The sequence below is a fragment of the Trachurus japonicus genome, chromosome 6 (assembly GCF_045865225.1).
Source record: "Trachurus japonicus isolate A0001 chromosome 6, Traja_1.0".
NCBI lineage: Eukaryota > Metazoa > Chordata > Actinopteri > Carangiformes > Carangidae > Trachurus > Trachurus japonicus.
In genome coordinates, this window is record NC_140912.1 from 20,634,032 (window position 1) to 20,651,663 (window position 17,632).

Below are 17,632 nucleotides of genomic sequence, written 5' to 3' on the forward strand. Positions count from 1 at the left end.
AGAGCAGGAGACAGACAGACAGAGACAGACGGACAGACCAAGAGCCAGGCAGAGATGGAGACAGGGAGAGAAAAAAGAGGGGAGGGAGGGTGAGAGGGAAAGTGAGGGTGCTAAAAGCAGCTGGAGATTCTTTGCAAGGCCTTAAGATGTAATAAATCATTTACAGGGTACATACAGTTTAATTGATATAAAAAGATTTCAAAAAATTGCACTCAAGCTCAACTCGCACAGAAAAGTGTTAACACACATCCAGGAGAGGCAAGTACACTGAACAAAGCAGTAAATGTTTTAGACATTGTACGTTTGATAAAATGTTTTTTTTTATTGATATTAAAAATGAAAGTACATGAATTGTGCATTTCGGACGTTCTAGCGTGCAGAGGTTAAATCAATAAAATACACACAGGCTGAGTGAGCTACTGACACAGAAAAAGTTGCCATTGCTCGGCAATATATCTCTTCATATTCAGCGAAAAGAAGTGGTTGTCTTTCACGCCATTCAAAAGAACACTATAGTAGCCTGTTTGAACATTACAATAGTGAATGAATGCAGTCCTAGCAGGAAAATATAGATATATCAAATAAAAAATATCATAATAATAATAATAATAATAATAATATTAAAATAATAATAATAATAATTGCACTGCCTGCTTTGTTGCACAACTGAAGTAGAATATAATTAGAGACAGGACGCAGCCTTGAAAATTGAAATCTCTCTGACAGAAAGAAGATATAAAGTGTTGAGTTTTCTCTCCACCACAGTATGGCGAGTATCCATTCAGTCTCCATTTCATGATGGGTGATGCATGACACAATGGAGGAGGAGGAAACTATAATGTGGCACAGAATGATCTCGTTTTCTGACATTGGCTTCAGTGGTTTGTTACAGAGAGCTGTATCATTGTGGCCAGGTACGTGTAACAACCTCAGCTGCCCTTCCGCAACAAGATTATCACTTACACTCAGCAACTACTCCACTTCTCCCTTGGAGAGCATAGATTGTTTTCTTCCTTCCTTTCTTTCTTTCTTTCTTTCTTTCTTTCTTTCTTTCTTTCTCTCTTTCTTTTTTTTCCTGAGTGCTTCAGAAATGGTTCAGCGTGACAGCCCTTCATCAAATGCATAATGGTTGTATGATTGGAAGATTGTGAGGGGTGAACGGCAGGCTAACAACCTTGCCACCCCCCCATTCTCACCATGCAAACACAGGTAGACACTGATGACGCATAAGATCAGGGACATTGTCTTCTACAGAGGAGATAGATAGATAGATAGATAGATAGATAGATAGATAGATAGATAGATAGATAGATAGATAGATAGATAGATAGATAGATAGATAGATAGATAGATAGATAGATAGATAGATAGATAGATAGATAGATAGATAGATAGAACAGTGAGGTGTTGAGCAATGATAATCTCTCCTTGAAAGACAATGACCTTTATGTGACCTTTGATGGTTGCTAGCATCATAACGACATCATTACCTCCAGTTGTAAGTCACATGTAAGCTAAACCCCTAAATCTACAGCCGACTGGACATTTATGGCCTCGTGACCCAAACCAACACACGGCAGTGGCACTGGCACATAGGCAAGATGCTCCTTAGAAGATCATAGGACACCATGCGCAATTACAAAGACATGATTTAATGAAGGACTGATCATTCCCCCCGCCAGCAATACTAAAGTGGCTTTTAAAACATAGTGGGTTTGAGTACAATCAATGTTGAACAGTTATTTTTCCAATGATAAAAAGTCACTCATTGATGCTTTCCTTTTTCACAGACAACCCTGACAGGCTTCTGGAAATCCATGCAGACCAGCGTATTCAGAGTATGTGCCTATTTCTGTGACATAACATGCCTAAGCAATCCAGGCTATGCTGCTGTTAAAATATTAATTTAAAGTAACTATGGCAAACAAAAAAGGAAAAAAAGACATTATTTTTGGTACAAAGCATCTACAAAAAAGCCTTACAACTCCAATTGGAAAACAGAGATCATACAAAATAAATCCGTCAGTTGAGCATCAGTGCTACGTATATTATTTGGACCAATTTTTCAAATATATTTTATAACAAAATAAATAATGCCTTTATACAGTGCCCTTATTTGTATTTAAACAAACAAACAAAAAAGCTTGGCGGCTCATTACGCAAGATACAGCTCAGACTAAAGGAAAATAACACAACGTCCCTGGAAACTAATTATATATCTATATTTATATATATATGTTTTATATATATATATATATATAGATGTATATATATATATATTCAAGTATTTGTTTTCAGGCAAAAGCATGTGAATACTACTGATATACAATAAAAAATAAAATGTTAGTTTGACATTATTGCTGTTTTTTTCCCTTTGAATTGAAATTTTGTGCCTTTCTTTAGAACTGTAAAATAATATTATAACAATAACCATAGAAACAAAAAAAAAGCCTAACTTGGAAAAACAGGAATGTCACGGTACCAGAAACTGACAGGGTTTTCCTTTTTTTCATTGAAACATTGATATGAAAAGAAAACAGAAAAAAGACAAAATAAAATATAGTCATCATTATCCCACTCGTTCTTTGTCCATGCCATGTTACTTCCTGTCAGAGCAGTCTGCAAAGCCATGGCAAACAGGAAGTACAGTCCCAGAACTGTAGTACTGTCCCAATCCAGGCGGTCCACGGTGTCCCATATGTGTCCCCACACTGCTCCCTGTGTCCGACAGCCTCAGAAGGACAGGAGGAACAGGGACTGGGTCTCAGGTCCCCCTTGCCACTTAATGCTGGCAAGCTAGTGATGAGCAGCCGCTAGCACTGTGAGCCTAGATGCCAACACAGCCCATATCTTTTCTCAGTGACACTTCCCCCTTGACATTGCCACTGCCAGGAGCTCCCCCAGATCCTTTATTTTCCATTTTGTAAAAGTCACACTTTCCTTAAAACGGAAAGTTTTAATATTCATTCAAAGAAAAAAAAAAAAAAACGTGCTTTTCAACCTCTTCTTTGAGTCCATTCCCAAAGCTAGCACCATGACATTTTTTTAAGCTACACGTTCATTGTTCATAAAAAAATAGTGCCATTTTTTTCTTTACTTTGACGTAATCCGTGGCAATGTGCAATTTTGCAGACTCTTTTCTGCTTTTTGTTTGTGATCAAAAGGTGCTGGAACAGGAATCTAATTTTACAAAATAATTCCTTACAGTGTGGAAGTCCCTTTATAGGTAGAGGTGCAAACTAATAAGAAAAAGAACTAAGTTTTCTTTTTGCCTCAGGAAAAATGATGTGGAATGGATTCTTTCATGCAAGCTGCTCTTCACTTTCAGTTGTCTTCCACAAGGACAAAAAAACATTCCGCTGGGTGTCCTCTTGACACTTGCAAACCACAGATCTCTTTCATCTCCTTTTCTCCCTTCCCTTTTCTCTTTTGCTTAAGGATCCACCTGAATTGCATTCAGCCGAATTGTTAACTTTTTGTTCATCATTTGTGTTTGTGCCTTTTGTGTCAGTGACTGAAAGAGAGAGGGAGCGTAAGAGTTCAGACAGGAAGAATGTGTAGGCATGTTTGTGTGCCGGAGGAGGGTGGATGGGTGGGTGGGTTTGATGGGGGCATTAGAAAAGGGCCAGGGGGTCAAGAAGTAGTGGATGAGAGCGGGGGGGTGGGGGCGGGGGGGATTGGTGGGCTCGGACAGGGCAGGGGAGGTCAGAGAGGACTGCCACAGAAATGACGTCAGAGACAAAGCTATAATCCCCTAGTCTTTTTTTTCTCCCTCCAAACTCTTGTCTGTGCAAAGGGCTGGCAGCGGGCTCATTTGTGGTTGACATAGTTGTCCGTGGCGAGCAAGACGGGAGGCAGTTTGCTGGGCAGGCTGATCAGGGGCCTGTGGAAGATTGCCTGCTCCTGTGCTTTGATCTTCTCCGCCTGCCTCCGAAACTTTTTGGCCCTCAGGATGGCGGGGACACCCCTCCGGAGCCGCTGGGCCGCCTTCCTCTGCCACGACTCGTATTTGGGATACTTCATGGTCACATGCTGCTTCCTTGGGACTTCCTATTGTGGCGTGCAGGCGAAAATAGAGGAAAAAGGGAAAAGAGGGAGTCAGTTCATTAGACGTGATAAGATACTGTGCAAGTGCTTGTTACAATGGAGGAAAGCTTTGTTTATTTTCATTGTTGGGCCACTCAAATGGAAATCAAATGTCATTCTTATAGCGCAGAGCGTCATAACAGACGCGCCTGTCCTCTGACTTGCCCTTGTTTTGGTTTCCTCGACTGAGAGAAGCTGTCAACAAGTGCTTAGTTCAGCCTCTTTAACATACTGTCAAAGGGAAAGGCGGTCACTCGCCTCATATACATATGAGGGGCACGTCGTCGTTCACCCAACGACCTGCTGAACTGACTAACCCCCAGACACAGAATGAAACAACACATAAAAACAATGTCATTTCAAAACCTCTGTTCTCACAGAGCAAACTCCTTTTAAACGGCACTAGGTGCTGCGCTTGGGGACGAGACACCGAGACAAAGTGGGAGTGGTAGCAGCAGAGCTAGAATTTATGCGTGAGTAGCCAGTGCTCCATCTGAATGGCTTGTTTTGGTCCTGCCACTTGAAGAGTGTTTATCCCCCTTCATTCACTTCAGGCCTGCTCAATAGGCTAAACACAGCTGGCCCTCAGAGCAGCCTGTACCCATCAACTCTCCCTGCCCAGACAAACTAGGGACATGTCCCAACTAATTCCCTAGCAGCCTCTTTATTGCATTTCAGACAGGTCCATTACGTTCCCTCTCACATTTGCAGTATTTATCCTATTTTTTTTCTTGTTTACATCACCAGCAATCTCATACCACTGACACTGATTTGTTTTAACAGGTAAAACCAGAAACATTATAAACACCTCTCTCTCTTCTTGTCCTAGGGAAGTGCTGGAGGGGTGGTGGGGGGGATTTTTTTTGAGAGGCCTGGGAAGCAGCCCCAGCTCTGTCTTGTGACCGCAGTGAAAAGGCCTGAATTACTCCCTTCATGTTTGTGACATATTTCAGAGAAGAGCTCTGCTGTGGCCAAGTCAGGTGTTTTTGACTGCACAGATCAAGATCCACACCAGCTTTTGGAGAGCTTGCTGTTCCGTGACTAATAATCACACACTCAGAACACACTGTTTTGTTACGGACCGGCAGACTGCACCATCTTCTCTCTCTCCCTCTCTCTCTCTCACACACACACACACACACACACACACACACATACGTCTGTGAGTATGACTCTGCCTTTTCCGGAATCATAATGTGCTGTGACAGTCTTGTTGTTTTCCACGACAATCAGCACTTTTGCATGGAAGGTAACTGCTTACCAGCGACCATTCAGCGAGATAAACCTGTCTTTGCGTGGGTTTCAGTCTGTACTAGGTGTCAGTGACATAGGGGCAAGGTTCAGAGGTAAATGGAGGCGCAGGAGATGGGGACAGATAGTGTCAAGGATGAGCATTGTTTCCCATACTGATGTGTTGTTGTTGTTGTTGCTGTTGAAATGTACCTGTTTTAGTGCGGGCATCACGGGAATGACCTGTAGAGAGGTGGCCGACACGTCCCTTTCGGACTTGGCGGGTTTGGCACAGTACTGCTCCAGCAGGTTGAGGTCACAGCTACGGAAACAACACTCTTCTACGATCCCACGGTTCTGGGGGCGCCGGTTGCTACCCCTGCTGGTTGGCCTACCTGAAGAGAGACAAAGCGAGGGATAAAGAAAGGCGAGGTTAAGGCCTGAGGACACAACACTGGCGTCAGTAATGAATCTGGGTTGGTTGTTTTTGCAGGATTACTTCAGCAATCATAGCAGTCCATGGAGCAAAGAGGATAAAAGGAAATCTATGACCAACAGCAACAAATCTTTTTGTTTGTAGAGGATAATCTGATTAGGGCTATCTGGAAGTCCTTTAATGAGTGAATACACAAGTAAACACGCTGTGCTCTAGACACTAAAAGAGAGTGACGGAGACAGCTAAGCTCTCAAACAGACCTTTGGGTGAGTGAATACATAAAATGGAAACTCTTCTGTGACCTTGTCCTTTGTCAAGTCAGCAGAGATAAAGAGGATGAGGAGGGAGCGAGGAGAGGAGGGGCAGGGAGGTAGAGAAAACAGGGATCAGTGCAGAGAGAGAGGGTGTGTGAGGGTCAAAACAGAGGGAAAGAATGCAAAACAAAAGAGGGGAGAGTGTAGACATGAGAGTAAAAGGTATAGAAAAATAAGGTGAGGGGGTGGATGGTTAGCATGTTGCGATGGGGAACACTATCCGCGATCAATAAAGGGCTTGTTTGAAGTCCTGCGCCCCACACAATGATGGAAAAATCTCATGAGAGGGAAGGCTAGATTTGATTGCAGGAAAAGCAACATGAGAGAGAAAGAGAGGGTGAGGAGAGGAGGAGGAGGGAGGGAGGGAACACATCTATGTTGGCCCAAATTGGATAATGATCTTTCTGATTGGAGAGAAGCTTCTGTGGCAAGCAGCACACAAAGGAGCTGCCTGTCTCTCAAAAGGCGCAAAGCAAGTGGGTGGGACATAGCCAATATCATTTTTCGGAGTGAAGGAAGGTGAAGTGAAGTTATGTTAGTGGCAAACTCTACAAACAGAAGCTCATCCATTTGAGGATTAACACAGCTACCACAACACACTCCCATAACGCTTTACAGCTAGTCCCATCATCCTCACAATGGAAGCAATGATCAGAATTGGTGTTAATGATCTTTCCTCCTAACCTGACATCAAAAACACCCCCCTCCCTCCCTTCCTCCCTCCCTCCACTCTCTCTCTCTCTCCATCCCCCTCCGACTCATCAGTGTGGTCGCCTGGCCTGGGAACACTGGTGCTGAGGTGACTGGTATGCCTCTTGGGGTGCTATTACTTTACTGGTAAACAAGCGGCCCATTGTGTCGCGCTGAGTCGTGTGTGCCTTCACAGCTCGCCGGCCTTTCATATGCAATGAGAGGTGGTATGGGCTCGAGGCAGAAAGCGCACACTCAGCAGAGCAGCCTGGACGAGGTCTTGAGACACACAGCTGGCTATAATCTCCCTCTCACTCTCTTTTCTGTCTCTCCCGTCAGTGTGTGTGTTTGTGAGTGTGTGCGCGCGTGTGTGAGTGTGTGTTTGTGCGTGTGAGTGTGAGTGCGTGAGAAAGAAAAACACCAAACACGCATACCACACAGCCACAGACAAGAGCGAAACTCTCAGCTATCCAAACAGATGTGTGCAAATGAACAACAGAGAGACTCCGCAGAGGGAAATTAAAAAAAGAGAGAAAAAGAAAGAAAGAAAGAGCGGAATCAACGTCCATGCAGCTCGTTGTGAGAACTTGTAGTAATGCGCAGAAACCTACTGAAATAGAAGCCTCTGTCTTCACAGACGAACTGCAGCGCATCCACCAGCTCTCCCCCACACAGCGTCTCCGCCGAGGCCATTTCCACAACGTAGAGCGTCAGGGCCAGTGCAAACAGCAGCGCAGGACTGGTCGAAGACATTTTCCTGACCTGCAGACAAACACACACACAAAAAAACACATTGCAGGATAAAGCAAATCGGCTCAACAAACGCAGGCGCACAGAACAAGAGTGATGACATGAAAGAAATTCTCAGATGACAGCCAGATGTTGCCTTTCCAGTGTGTGTGTGTGTGTGTGTGTGTGTGTGTGTGTGTGTGTGTGTGTGTGTGTGTGTGTGTGTGTGTGTGTGTGTGTGTGTGTGTGTGACAGGCTGAGGAGAGGGGGGAAATCCATCCAGCTCTTTACGCATTCACGTTTGCACGCTTGTTCAAGACACCACGACTTCCAGGGTTAAATAATGTTTCTGTGCATTGACCTACTATTGCGTGAGACCAATGATGCCAAATGAGCAGTTTTTGCCCCCCTACACCACCACCACCACCACCACTCCTCCACCCCCTCGGCAGTTTATCTCCCGCTGTCACCATGTCGCACCTGAGAGAAGTGCTTATTCTGGAGGAAAAAAGTAGACGGTATCTCTGGTTTCACACCCTTACACAACCTTCCAGAAGTTGCAAGACCGGCTGCTCGATAGTTAACTATCTGAAAAGCTAGACTCAGCATATATTTTACCCTTGCTCACCCTGAAGCGAGCTCACTGACCCTCAGACCTACCGCCCCCTATCTGCCGGCAAGAAAGACCAGCTGTTTGCTCCGAGTCCAGCGAACGGCGCACCATCCAGACAGAGGGGGGTGGGGTGGGGGTAAAACACCTCTCAACTCATTTCTTCTATCCTGTCAGATTACCTGTTGCACAAACGCCCCGGAGCTCCAGCCGTGTTGTGAATGCATCTTAAACTTTATCAGTTGCATGCAAATTGAAGGATGCCCCGGTTGCACATATTGCACAAAAAGGAATTATTAAAAAAAAAATGTATGCGATCAATGCATCAGCTCAGCCTGAAGCGGTTTTCTCACTCATAAAGCCCATAGACATCGTTACAACCCCGCCAGAGGTCTTTCAGCACACGCACAGCACAACCGCAAGAGTAGCCTACAAAACTACTTGTTCCCTCTGGTTACCTTCATTCTGCTGCTCTCCGTTCTCCGGCAGGTGTGGCAAAGTGAGTGGGGTCCGTTTCTTTGCTGGGTCTCCATGTCAGATGGCAGTAGTCAAAACGTTGGGGTGGGTTATTTGGTTGGAGAGATTGCAGGTGAGTTAGTTTCCCAGTTGGTGAGGCTATAGAGATGATGTGTGACAGGCTGTCCCAAAGACCAGGCGACAGGCAAAACTTCTCAGGGAGCTGTATTATATACCAAACACGCCCCTTACACCCACAACCCCACCCCCTCGCTCCTCCTCTTCACGGCTGGTAAAAAAAAAAAAAGAAAGAAAAAAGGGTCCAGCCAGAGACGTTTTATGGAAAAGTGCTTAAAGGGAGAAAAGGCAAAAAAAAAAAGGAGAGAGAGAGAGAGAGAGAGAGAGAGAGAGAGAGAGAGAGAGAGAGAGAGAGAGAGAGAGAGGACAGAGCCACACAGAGCCACAACACAAAATATGGAACAATTCCATAGGCATTTTCCACGTTTACGCACTGTAACCTACAATCACAATGTTTACACACAGGACGCAGACTGAACAAGAATAGACGTAATTCCTCAGACTCCAAGAAAAATGTCAATGTCTCCGCCCTGCTGTAATTAAGATTAACATTCAGAGTGGGAGCAGTGCGGCCGAGGTCTGCGGCTTCCCTCTGACTCAGGTGTGGATGTAGTCACACCGGGGTCAAACCTGAGTGACACTATACAGTGGAGGGTGACTACTGAGGTTGCCCTCGCATAAGGTAAACTGTGACTGGTGGAGAAGAGGAGGAGGAGGAGGAAGAGAGGAATGATGCAGCAGTGACTCTCAGTGACTGATACAGAAATGCATGGTGTGAACTCCTCAAGTCACAATAAAATGCAGTGTCATGTGATGGAGAAACGTATAGCCTAGTAGAAAAACGTCTGCTCACAAATAAAATTATAATATTAATCTTCAAAAAATGAATCCCATGCACCACTCGTCATTCTGTGAAGCCTCATCCAGATGTTGCATTGGCAGCTTGATAAAAGTGAACAAACAAAAAAAAGAAAAAGAAAAACATGGCTTCATATCAATCTCGAGAATGTGATGTTATATCTAAGCAAAGCACATTCACTTTGGTCCTTTGTGAAACTGTTTGAGGGTTCCTTTATGTAAGTGGGGCTTCTGCAGAAGTTAAGGATGTGGTGATGTCTTCAGACTCAGACTGACACCTAGTGGTCTGGGTAGCAAACCTCCATTTGTTTCCCTCAGATTTCAGCAGGTTGGAGCTCTCATAAGTTGTTGTTGTTGGTGGTGGTGATGGTGGTGTTGGGTTGGGGGATGGGATGGGATGGGATGGGATGGGGGAGCTGCTTGTCCAAGATCTGATTTACATCCTCTTACCTGACGAGTGAGAGGTTTGTCTTGACAAGTTCCCAAAAGTTTTCCTTTCATATGGAATCGATCATCGCTGCATAGTGCCAGCACTCATGGACAGTAAGTTGACGCATTTGGCATTTAGGTATAAAGTGGATCAGATCAGTGAAGGTGAGTATCTGTGCTGTCATTGTAAACACCATAGGGTTCATTTATTTTCTCAGTGAATTAAAAAAAAAAAACACTGTTTCCCATCCACATTTTTGATTATCTTGTCATTCACGTTTTATGTAAGCTTGTTGTTTTCAACATCAAATAACATTGCAAAACCACTGTGGTTAAAGGCAGGAGGAGAGAATTAAGAAGATTTAGGGCTTTAATAAGCTCAATGAGGATCTGCTGTGATTTTTGACGACCTGCTGGGCAGCGCCCTCTAGTGGCAGACAAGTGTGAACTGTCATGTGGCCAAGCATTTGACTGGCCTGAGAGGAGATAATTATTATAGTCACATATAATTGCAAGGATCACAGGCTGTGTAAACATGACTGCACACAGTTCTGTTGCAATTATTTATTATTTGACAGATCCTTTTTACCGAAGCAGTAATCAACGGTTCAGAACATGGAAAGTATGTTTCATCTTTTCTTTTTCTTTTTTTTTTAGGCATTTTCACTGCAAGACAAAAACAACATAAAGGTTAATACTCAATACTGAATCCACATATGGAAAATAAAGCCTTTAACACAGCAGAGACAGTTTTTCTTCTAAATAAAATAAATGTGATTCAAATATACACTTTATTATAATATTATTATTATAATTATTTTTCTTTGACTTTAAAATAATTATACCATACCCATTTAGTTTTATTTTTAATACATTCATTACAGTTCCCTTTGATTTTGGTTCAAAGTTTGACATAATTCTCAAACAACACAAGTTTGCTTTAAAAGCATGAATGGCCCGCTCGATAAAACCCCATCACTTCAGAAACGGATCCACACTTCAGCGAGGTGTTGAACATCTTTGGAAACACGGCATGTGCCGAGCACTGAGGTTTTAATGGTTGCAACCTTGTCGGCCAAACAGCCAGCCACAGCAAGCAACAACTCATCAGAAACAGCATCATACTGGAGATACACCACAGAGAGATGAACACATTGTTCTTGTTTACATGTTGGACATCGCAGAGCACAGCGGAGAGGAAGCAAACAACAGCAAGATGGTCACTGACTTGGAAGGGTTGTCGTGGTGCATGGGGGCGTCATTATGACAACACACTGAGGGCATCTGTCAACGCCTTCAGCTCATCCTTTAGTCCATCCAGGCCCCCCTGAATCTTCAGTGGGTTGTCCAGGACCTCGATGCTGCTGGTGTAGGGGTCGTATCTCACTGAGAAGGGGCGCTTGATACCGGCCACGTATGTCCTGGTCCAAGGTATGCGGAGGACAGAAATAAAAGTTAAAGTATGGCCTACAGTAGTGAGCTCAAAGGGGAGGTCGCCTTTGACCTCTTCATGAATGTATGCATTGAAGCTGCCTCTGTCTGAGCATTGTAAACCCAAAATAATTTTCTTGGCTGCAAGAAACTTCATAGAAAAGCTGCTTTAGCTGTAGTTTGCTGGTCTGTTTGAGCACCATATAAGAAATACACTCCTATATAATGACACTCACAATGAACTCTGTTTCATATTTACTATGCTAGGGCTGCACAAACATTCCCAAGTTGATATTTTCTCGCCCAGTGTGGCAGGGATGTCATGTGCTATATTCTCCTAAAGACCAAATACTGTCAAAACACTCACCAAAGCTACTTGTTTTGCAGGGTAACATTTGATGTGTTTGCCAAATAAGACTCCAGCATTTTGCCTTGGTAAGAAACACTACATTAGTAACAGCTGTCTTCTGGCTGCTATGGCTGACCTACAAAAGTTTGTGGCCTTAGGGGTTGGCTGGCTGTTCTCTGACCTTGTCCTTACATAACCCCTCTCATTTTTTTCCCTTCCTCTTCTTTTACTTCTTCTTATTTTCTCTCTGTGTCTGTGTGGACTTGTGTGTTTGCATGTGCTGGTCCATAAAGAAAATACCTGAATTTTTCTTTGGCATCTGGAAAACTCTCAGAAACAAAGTAGACTGGCTGGTACGTCTGGTCTTGATAGGGCTGCACTGCAGCAGACTCTGGATCAAACTCCCTGACCTCTGGTTCATCAGACAGAGAGTGCTGGATTGAAGATAAAAGAAAAGGATGGAACGATAGCCGGCTGTTATTGTTGCATTCTCTTATCCAGAGTATGGTATGGCCAATAAATGGAGAGCAGAGAGGGGTAACGCACCACAAGCTCGCCATAGGAGGAGAGGAGTCCAGCACCATAGGCCTTCATCTCACCATTCTGTTTACATAGGCCGTACTCCACAGTGAACCAGTACAGCTGAGAGAGGGAAAACATAAAGAGAGTGACTGAGAAACAACTCTGGACACTCATTATCTATCATATTTTCAATGAAGGACTCCACAACATGATCAAGGAGAGGATATGGGTTCAGAGGAAGGGGAGGGGTCTATATCTCTTCTTTTCTCAAAAGGAAAGGTTGTTTTTATGTTTTTCACCAGAAAGAATGTAGAATAGAAACTATTATATTATATACTATTATAAATGTGGGCATAATAGAGCAAAACGTGTGTCTGACATTTTCTCTCTAAAGAACACACAGTCAAGGGGAAGTTGAAAAGTTAATTCTAATAACACAGAGGAGGTCTTGGTTTCCAAAAGTCAAATGTATACTTAAGCACCTTTTTCCTCCTCAATAATTGTGAGCAGTTTCTAAACATTGCTGGTATCAGAGGACAAGAGTCTTACTGTAGACAGCTTCTCAATATCTTCATCCGAAGCCCCAAGTGACGCCAGGCCGAGGTTCTGCAACAAATAATCAATATGTTCTTATCAAAACCTAACAGCACAGCATGCATAATAATATTTTATAAGTCTGCATGATCGTCACAAACATTAACCTGTGAAAACTGGGCAAATGTGCGGTCAGCCAACATGGGGACGTGGCCCAAAAGTTCATGGACACAGTCACTGAAGAGGAAGAGAGCGAGAGAGAGAGAGAAATTCAGCTATGACCAGATATTTATTTATTTTATTTTTATTTTTGACACCATCAGTTTAACGATATCCAAAGTCTAGGATGACAAACTTTAATCTGGGTACAAATCATATTTAGTCATTTCAGAGTGAAAAGTAATTCTGTGCCCAGTGTGAAATGGAAAAATCACAGCAAAAAGCAAGAAAGAAAAGAAGAAAGTCAGCCTACGGTATTTCTTTCCTTGGGCTTTTACTCAAGATGTTATCTTATTTAAACAGAAAACAAAAGATGAATTCAAAGATTAACATTGTTGGCTAAAATAAGAAGAAATCATACATGAATTATTACAAAATATCTTCTGTTAAATTCCTTCATTATATTTATATTACGTAACGGAGTCTGGAATCTGGAGTCAGTCTCATTAAGTGGTTGGTTGTTAAATGTAAGATAGTAATGCTACTTTTAACTTTAATATACTGCCATCTATCAAGTATTTCTTGGTGGTGCAGTGGTTAACACTGTCGCCTCACAGCAAGACCGGCCGGCTGGGGCCCTTCTCTGTTGAGTTTGCATGATCTCTCTGTGTATTTGTGGGTTATCTCCGGGTACTCCGGCTCCCTCCCACAGGCCAAGGACATGCAGGTTAATTGGCAACTCTAAATTGCCCGTGGGTGTGAATGGTTGTCTGTCTGTATATATTGGACCTTTGATTCACTGGTGACGTGTCCAGCGTGTACCCCGCCTCTCGCCCTAAGTCAGCTGAGATGGGATACAGCTCCCCCACGACGCTAATGTGGATAAGCCGTACCCAAGATGAATAAAAAAGTATTTCTCGCTCGATAGTTACAGTATTTCTTTTAAGTAGGTGTTTTGACTGAATTAAAATAGCATTTAATTTACTTAATGTTGTCGTTCTGGTTGTGTGTACGCTTTGAAAACATGTTTCTGATGAAAATCACAATGCTGAGAAAGCTACACTAACAGAAAGTGTGAGAAATGCGCATATCCCAGATTAAAAGCGGCAAGTGGAGGTTTTCTAAACATCACTGCAGAGACACAGACAGTACAGTACATGGATTTATGAGAGAAACAGGTGTACTCACGGTTCTGGGGAATGCATAGGAGAGGAGGCATGTCTGATGTACTGGGTGCACTGGAACACCCGGAACGCCAAACTGGCCAGGAAATCTCTGGCCGAGAGTAAACCTGCCACTGGACGGAGCAGGAACCCTGTACGCTCTGAGTGTGTGTGATATATAAGGAGAGAAGAGATAGAAAGGAGACCATAAAACCTTGGGCTGATGGGTATTCAACATTCGTTCCAATGTGGGTGTTTCTTATTGTGCCTTTCAACATTTCTCATGCCGTATTTACCTTTAAGAAAGCGTGACACGTCCTCCAACTGAGGGATGTTGTCTGGACTATACCCACAATGCCTTTCCAGCAGGCGAAAGGCTTCGAGGTGTTCGTTGCAAGCATGGGTGGTATACAAGTCCCTCAGTGTTGAATAGACTTCTCGCCTAATATGAAATACGATAATATTAAAACTCACATGTATTTTTTTTCAAACAAAATAAGAGTAAAGCATAAAAATGTAGAAATTACTGAACAGTGACTGATTACAAATCCACCATAAATATCTTGAAAGTTGGGACTATTCTTTTACATAATGCATGGCACTGTGGTTTGTCTTCTTAGTGAAAACTGCTGTACAAATGCATGTTCCCTGTTGTACGTTATGAATCCATAAATCCATCATCAGACCAGGAGTCTCTGTAACTCACATTTGATGGCATCATAAATTTTAAGTGATAACTTTTCTTGGAACTGTCCAGCCAAAATTCACGATTCAAGTGAAAATCCACTTTGTGCCCAGATGAGCTCAATATGCTTCGAGAGGATCCCCACCCAACTGCCCCTCCATCTGTAACTAATGCGCCAAAATACCCATGAAAGACAGACGAAACCCAGCAGCCTCATATATGACATTCAACTGACTCTTTGAATGGTGAGACACTGAAACAGCAGGAAGGTGAAACGGCTTGTGTGAGAGTAAATTGTGATTTTTATGCTTGGTGGTGTAAGAAATCAGCCTTCACATACTTTCACAGCCATCACATGCACATATATAAATATATATACATAAACAACAGCATCGTAAATGAACATGCAGCAGCTCTTACCATGTGCCAATCTCCTCCTCTGTGTACTCTACCCTGGGAATCGTCTCTCCACTGAGGATACACAAGCATTATAAATGTAACATGAATAATCAAGTTTTAGTTTTCTGTCTTTGTTCTGTCAGATGGATGTTAAGTGCTGTAATAAGGCAAAAAGACTGCATCTTACTGTCTGTATCTGAAAGCGATGTCACCAATCATCCTCCTCCTCTGTCTGTAGGCAGGGTCTGTGTAGCCCTATTAAAATCAAATATATCAAACACTGATCACATTTTCTGTATCATGAAAAAATATAACCAGCTGAGTAATGACGACTGTTTCTCATCGGCTTATGACTGGCAGGGTTGGTACTTACGGGATGATCTTGATCTAAGTCTGGATCAAATTTTGTGACCAGATGATGGCATCGGTCCAAGTCTGCTATTCTCTTTGGGAACCAATGAACTGACAGGAAAAAAAAGGGAGACATGGTTCAGTTTACTTGTGCTTTTTAGCGGCCAACGTTTCAAAGTGGTGAAAAGGTTGTTACATTTGACTTCTTTGGTGGTTTTAACATCCTCCGCGTTCCTCTTGATGGAGCTGATGAGAGTACTGACGTCTGAGAGGTGCACCTCACAGCGGACAAAGTACTCCAGGCCTTCCAGGCTGTCCTTGAGCTTTCTGCACGGCCGCGTCTCCAAATGGTGAATTTTAGCTTCAAATGTCTGAAATACAACCAAACACAGTTTTCTATGGACAGGATCGCATCCTTGTTGTAACTAGGATTTCTGCAAGCTCATAGTGAACATAAAGCAAAAGTAACTAAATAAAACATGCATGAATTTGGTGACACAATAGATTGTTATAACATAATGACAATCAAAGATAAAATATTATAAGTATTCAAATTATTTGGCTAAGCTCCCAAAGTTAGTAAAGGCACCACAAAATAATGCAATTAGAGAGACCATATTGGCTTCTGAATTCAATTTAATGAAGCTTTATACGTCATCATATTTTATAGATGATCAGGATTTTAATTTCGAATAAAGGAGACAGACTTTCTCACAGTATCTATATCCATTAATGGTGATTATACACACTTTGGGAAACCACCGCATCTAAGCACCCTATAAAAAGAGACTTGATTTAATGAATTTTTCATTTTTGGGATGCCAGGTTCAGAAAAATCCCTGTGATCACTTGCCTCATGGAAAAGTGATGCAAACGATCTAGACTAAATACACTTATTGACAAACAACTATGACATATCAGAAAGTGAGAAACCCTTAAACAAATACATAACTACTATATTATTCCCAAATATAAAGAATACACGTAAAACAGAGGGAATTTTTACGACTTGGCAACCTCACATTTAGCCTTGACTTAATTGATACCGGAAAATAAACATTAGGAAAGCGATTAGTTGCAATTTATAAGCCCTTAATAAAACCACCAGAAACACAGATTTGTCATTAATTGTAACCATTAATCATTTTTGAAAACTGTCAATGTAGGTTAGGTACTGTGATGTACTGTGGTACCTCGAAAACCTTCAGTGTCCGCGACAGCGCAGGAGTCTTGGTGTGCCTCAAGGTGAAGAAGAGGTTGAGAAGCGCTTTCCCATCGTCTTCCTCAAACACGATCTGTTCAGTGGCCTCTGCCGCCTCTGCCGCTGCAGCGGCGGCTTCCCTCTCCTTGCGCGCATCCTCGATCAAGCTCTGCCGTCTACCGAGGAACCTGGGGGACTGTAAAAAAAGGGGGGGAAAGACATCCAAGTGCGGCTTGTTGTAAGTGTTTCGACTGAAGTGACTGACACAGAACACAGACACAACAAGAGATTGAGGTAACTGCTCGGATTTCCTTACCTTTGGGCTTTCTCTTTGGATATTTGATGGGAGCGCTTTACATCTCCAAATGCGCATTAGAACAGCAAAGCAGTCAAGGTAAACCTACGGCATAGCTAAGACTGAGTAGCTGCCACATACACACATTGAAGCTGGTGTTTGGTGTAAAAAAAAAAAATTAATGTATGTTTTTATATTTAAATAATCATTTCCTGATCAGCCACTGCGTAATGGTCACCTCTCCAAACTCTATGCGCGCAGTAACGCGTACACGTTTTTAGTGCTGCTCTGACTCTGAATATAACTTTTGACACTTACAGGCTGGTTAAAAATCAATCATGTAAAAAGAAAAAAGAATAAAAAAGGAAAAGAAAGAAAGAAATTATTCAACAGGTGCTGTTGATATTTCTTACCGTGATAGAGTCGGACCTCTCCAGCTCGGATGCTGCTCTGCGGATGCTCTTTGTGGAGGACGTGGAGCTGCTGGAGAGAGGCATCTTCAGTCGTCTCTATTATCGTTGCTCGCAAGCCAAACTGTGACTGAAGTGACAGTGTATGACTGTGGTGCTCTCGAGACCTCCCAAAGCTGTGCCGCGCGCCCAGAGCTTTTCCTTTTTTGTCCGGACA

General features: G+C 42.9%; 2 protein-coding genes across 3 annotated transcripts; both read right to left on the reverse strand.

Annotated features, from left to right (window-relative positions):
• Positions 1–1,636: 1,636 nt before the first annotated feature.
• On the reverse strand, positions 1,637–8,869 carry igf2b (insulin-like growth factor 2b). Its single transcript, XM_085779683.1, has 4 exons — positions 8,554–8,869; positions 7,364–7,518; positions 5,530–5,707; positions 1,637–4,050 (listed from the first exon to the last, which is right to left on the reverse strand). Exons 1-4 carry the CDS (start codon positions 8,626–8,628, stop codon positions 3,811–3,813), a joined length of 648 nt encoding a protein of 215 aa, XP_085635809.1. The 5' UTR covers positions 8,629–8,869; the 3' UTR covers positions 1,637–3,810.
• Positions 8,870–10,498: 1,629 nt separating this feature from the next.
• Positions 10,499–17,632, reverse strand: th (tyrosine hydroxylase). Of its 2 annotated transcripts, XM_085779681.1 has the most exons (14): positions 17,419–17,630; positions 17,027–17,110; positions 16,703–16,906; positions 15,706–15,880; positions 15,532–15,620; positions 15,346–15,413; positions 15,180–15,230; positions 14,371–14,516; positions 14,100–14,235; positions 12,920–12,989; positions 12,768–12,824; positions 12,243–12,338; positions 11,997–12,130; positions 10,499–11,337 (listed from the first exon to the last, which is right to left on the reverse strand). In XM_085779681.1, the coding sequence occupies exons 1-14, from the start codon at positions 17,500–17,502 to the stop codon at positions 11,178–11,180; spliced, it is 1,554 nt and encodes a 517-aa protein (XP_085635807.1). In that variant the 5' UTR covers positions 17,503–17,630; the 3' UTR covers positions 10,499–11,177. The 2 variants fall into 2 exon arrangements, with proteins under 2 accessions (XP_085635807.1, XP_085635808.1); XM_085779682.1 differs by lacking the exon at positions 17,027–17,110 and having other exon boundaries at positions 17,419–17,632.

Bases quoted from the DNA above. Each gene is read 5' to 3' on its own strand.
- igf2b (XM_085779683.1), bottom strand. From the start codon at position 8,628: ATGGAGACCCAGCAAAGAAACGGACCCCACTCACTTTGCCACACCTGC. The intron at 7,519-8,553 runs GTAACCAGAGGG...GTTTGTCTGCAG, and splicing joins CGGAGAGCAGCAGAATGAAG to GTCAGGAAAATGTCTTCGAC. The intron at 5,708-7,363 runs GTTTCTGCGCAT...CTCTTCAGGTAG, and splicing joins AGAGGCTTCTATTTCAGTAG to GCCAACCAGCAGGGGTAGCA.
- th (XM_085779681.1), bottom strand. From the start codon at position 17,502: ATGCCTCTCTCCAGCAGCTCCACGTCCTCCACAAAGAGCATCCGCAGA. The intron at 15,621-15,705 runs GTAACAACCTTT...TTTTCCTGTCAG, and splicing joins AACCACCAAAGAAGTCAAAT to TTCATTGGTTCCCAAAGAGA. The intron at 14,517-15,179 runs GTAAGAGCTGCT...ATTTCATATTAG, and splicing joins GAGGAGGAGATTGGCACATG to GCGAGAAGTCTATTCAACAC.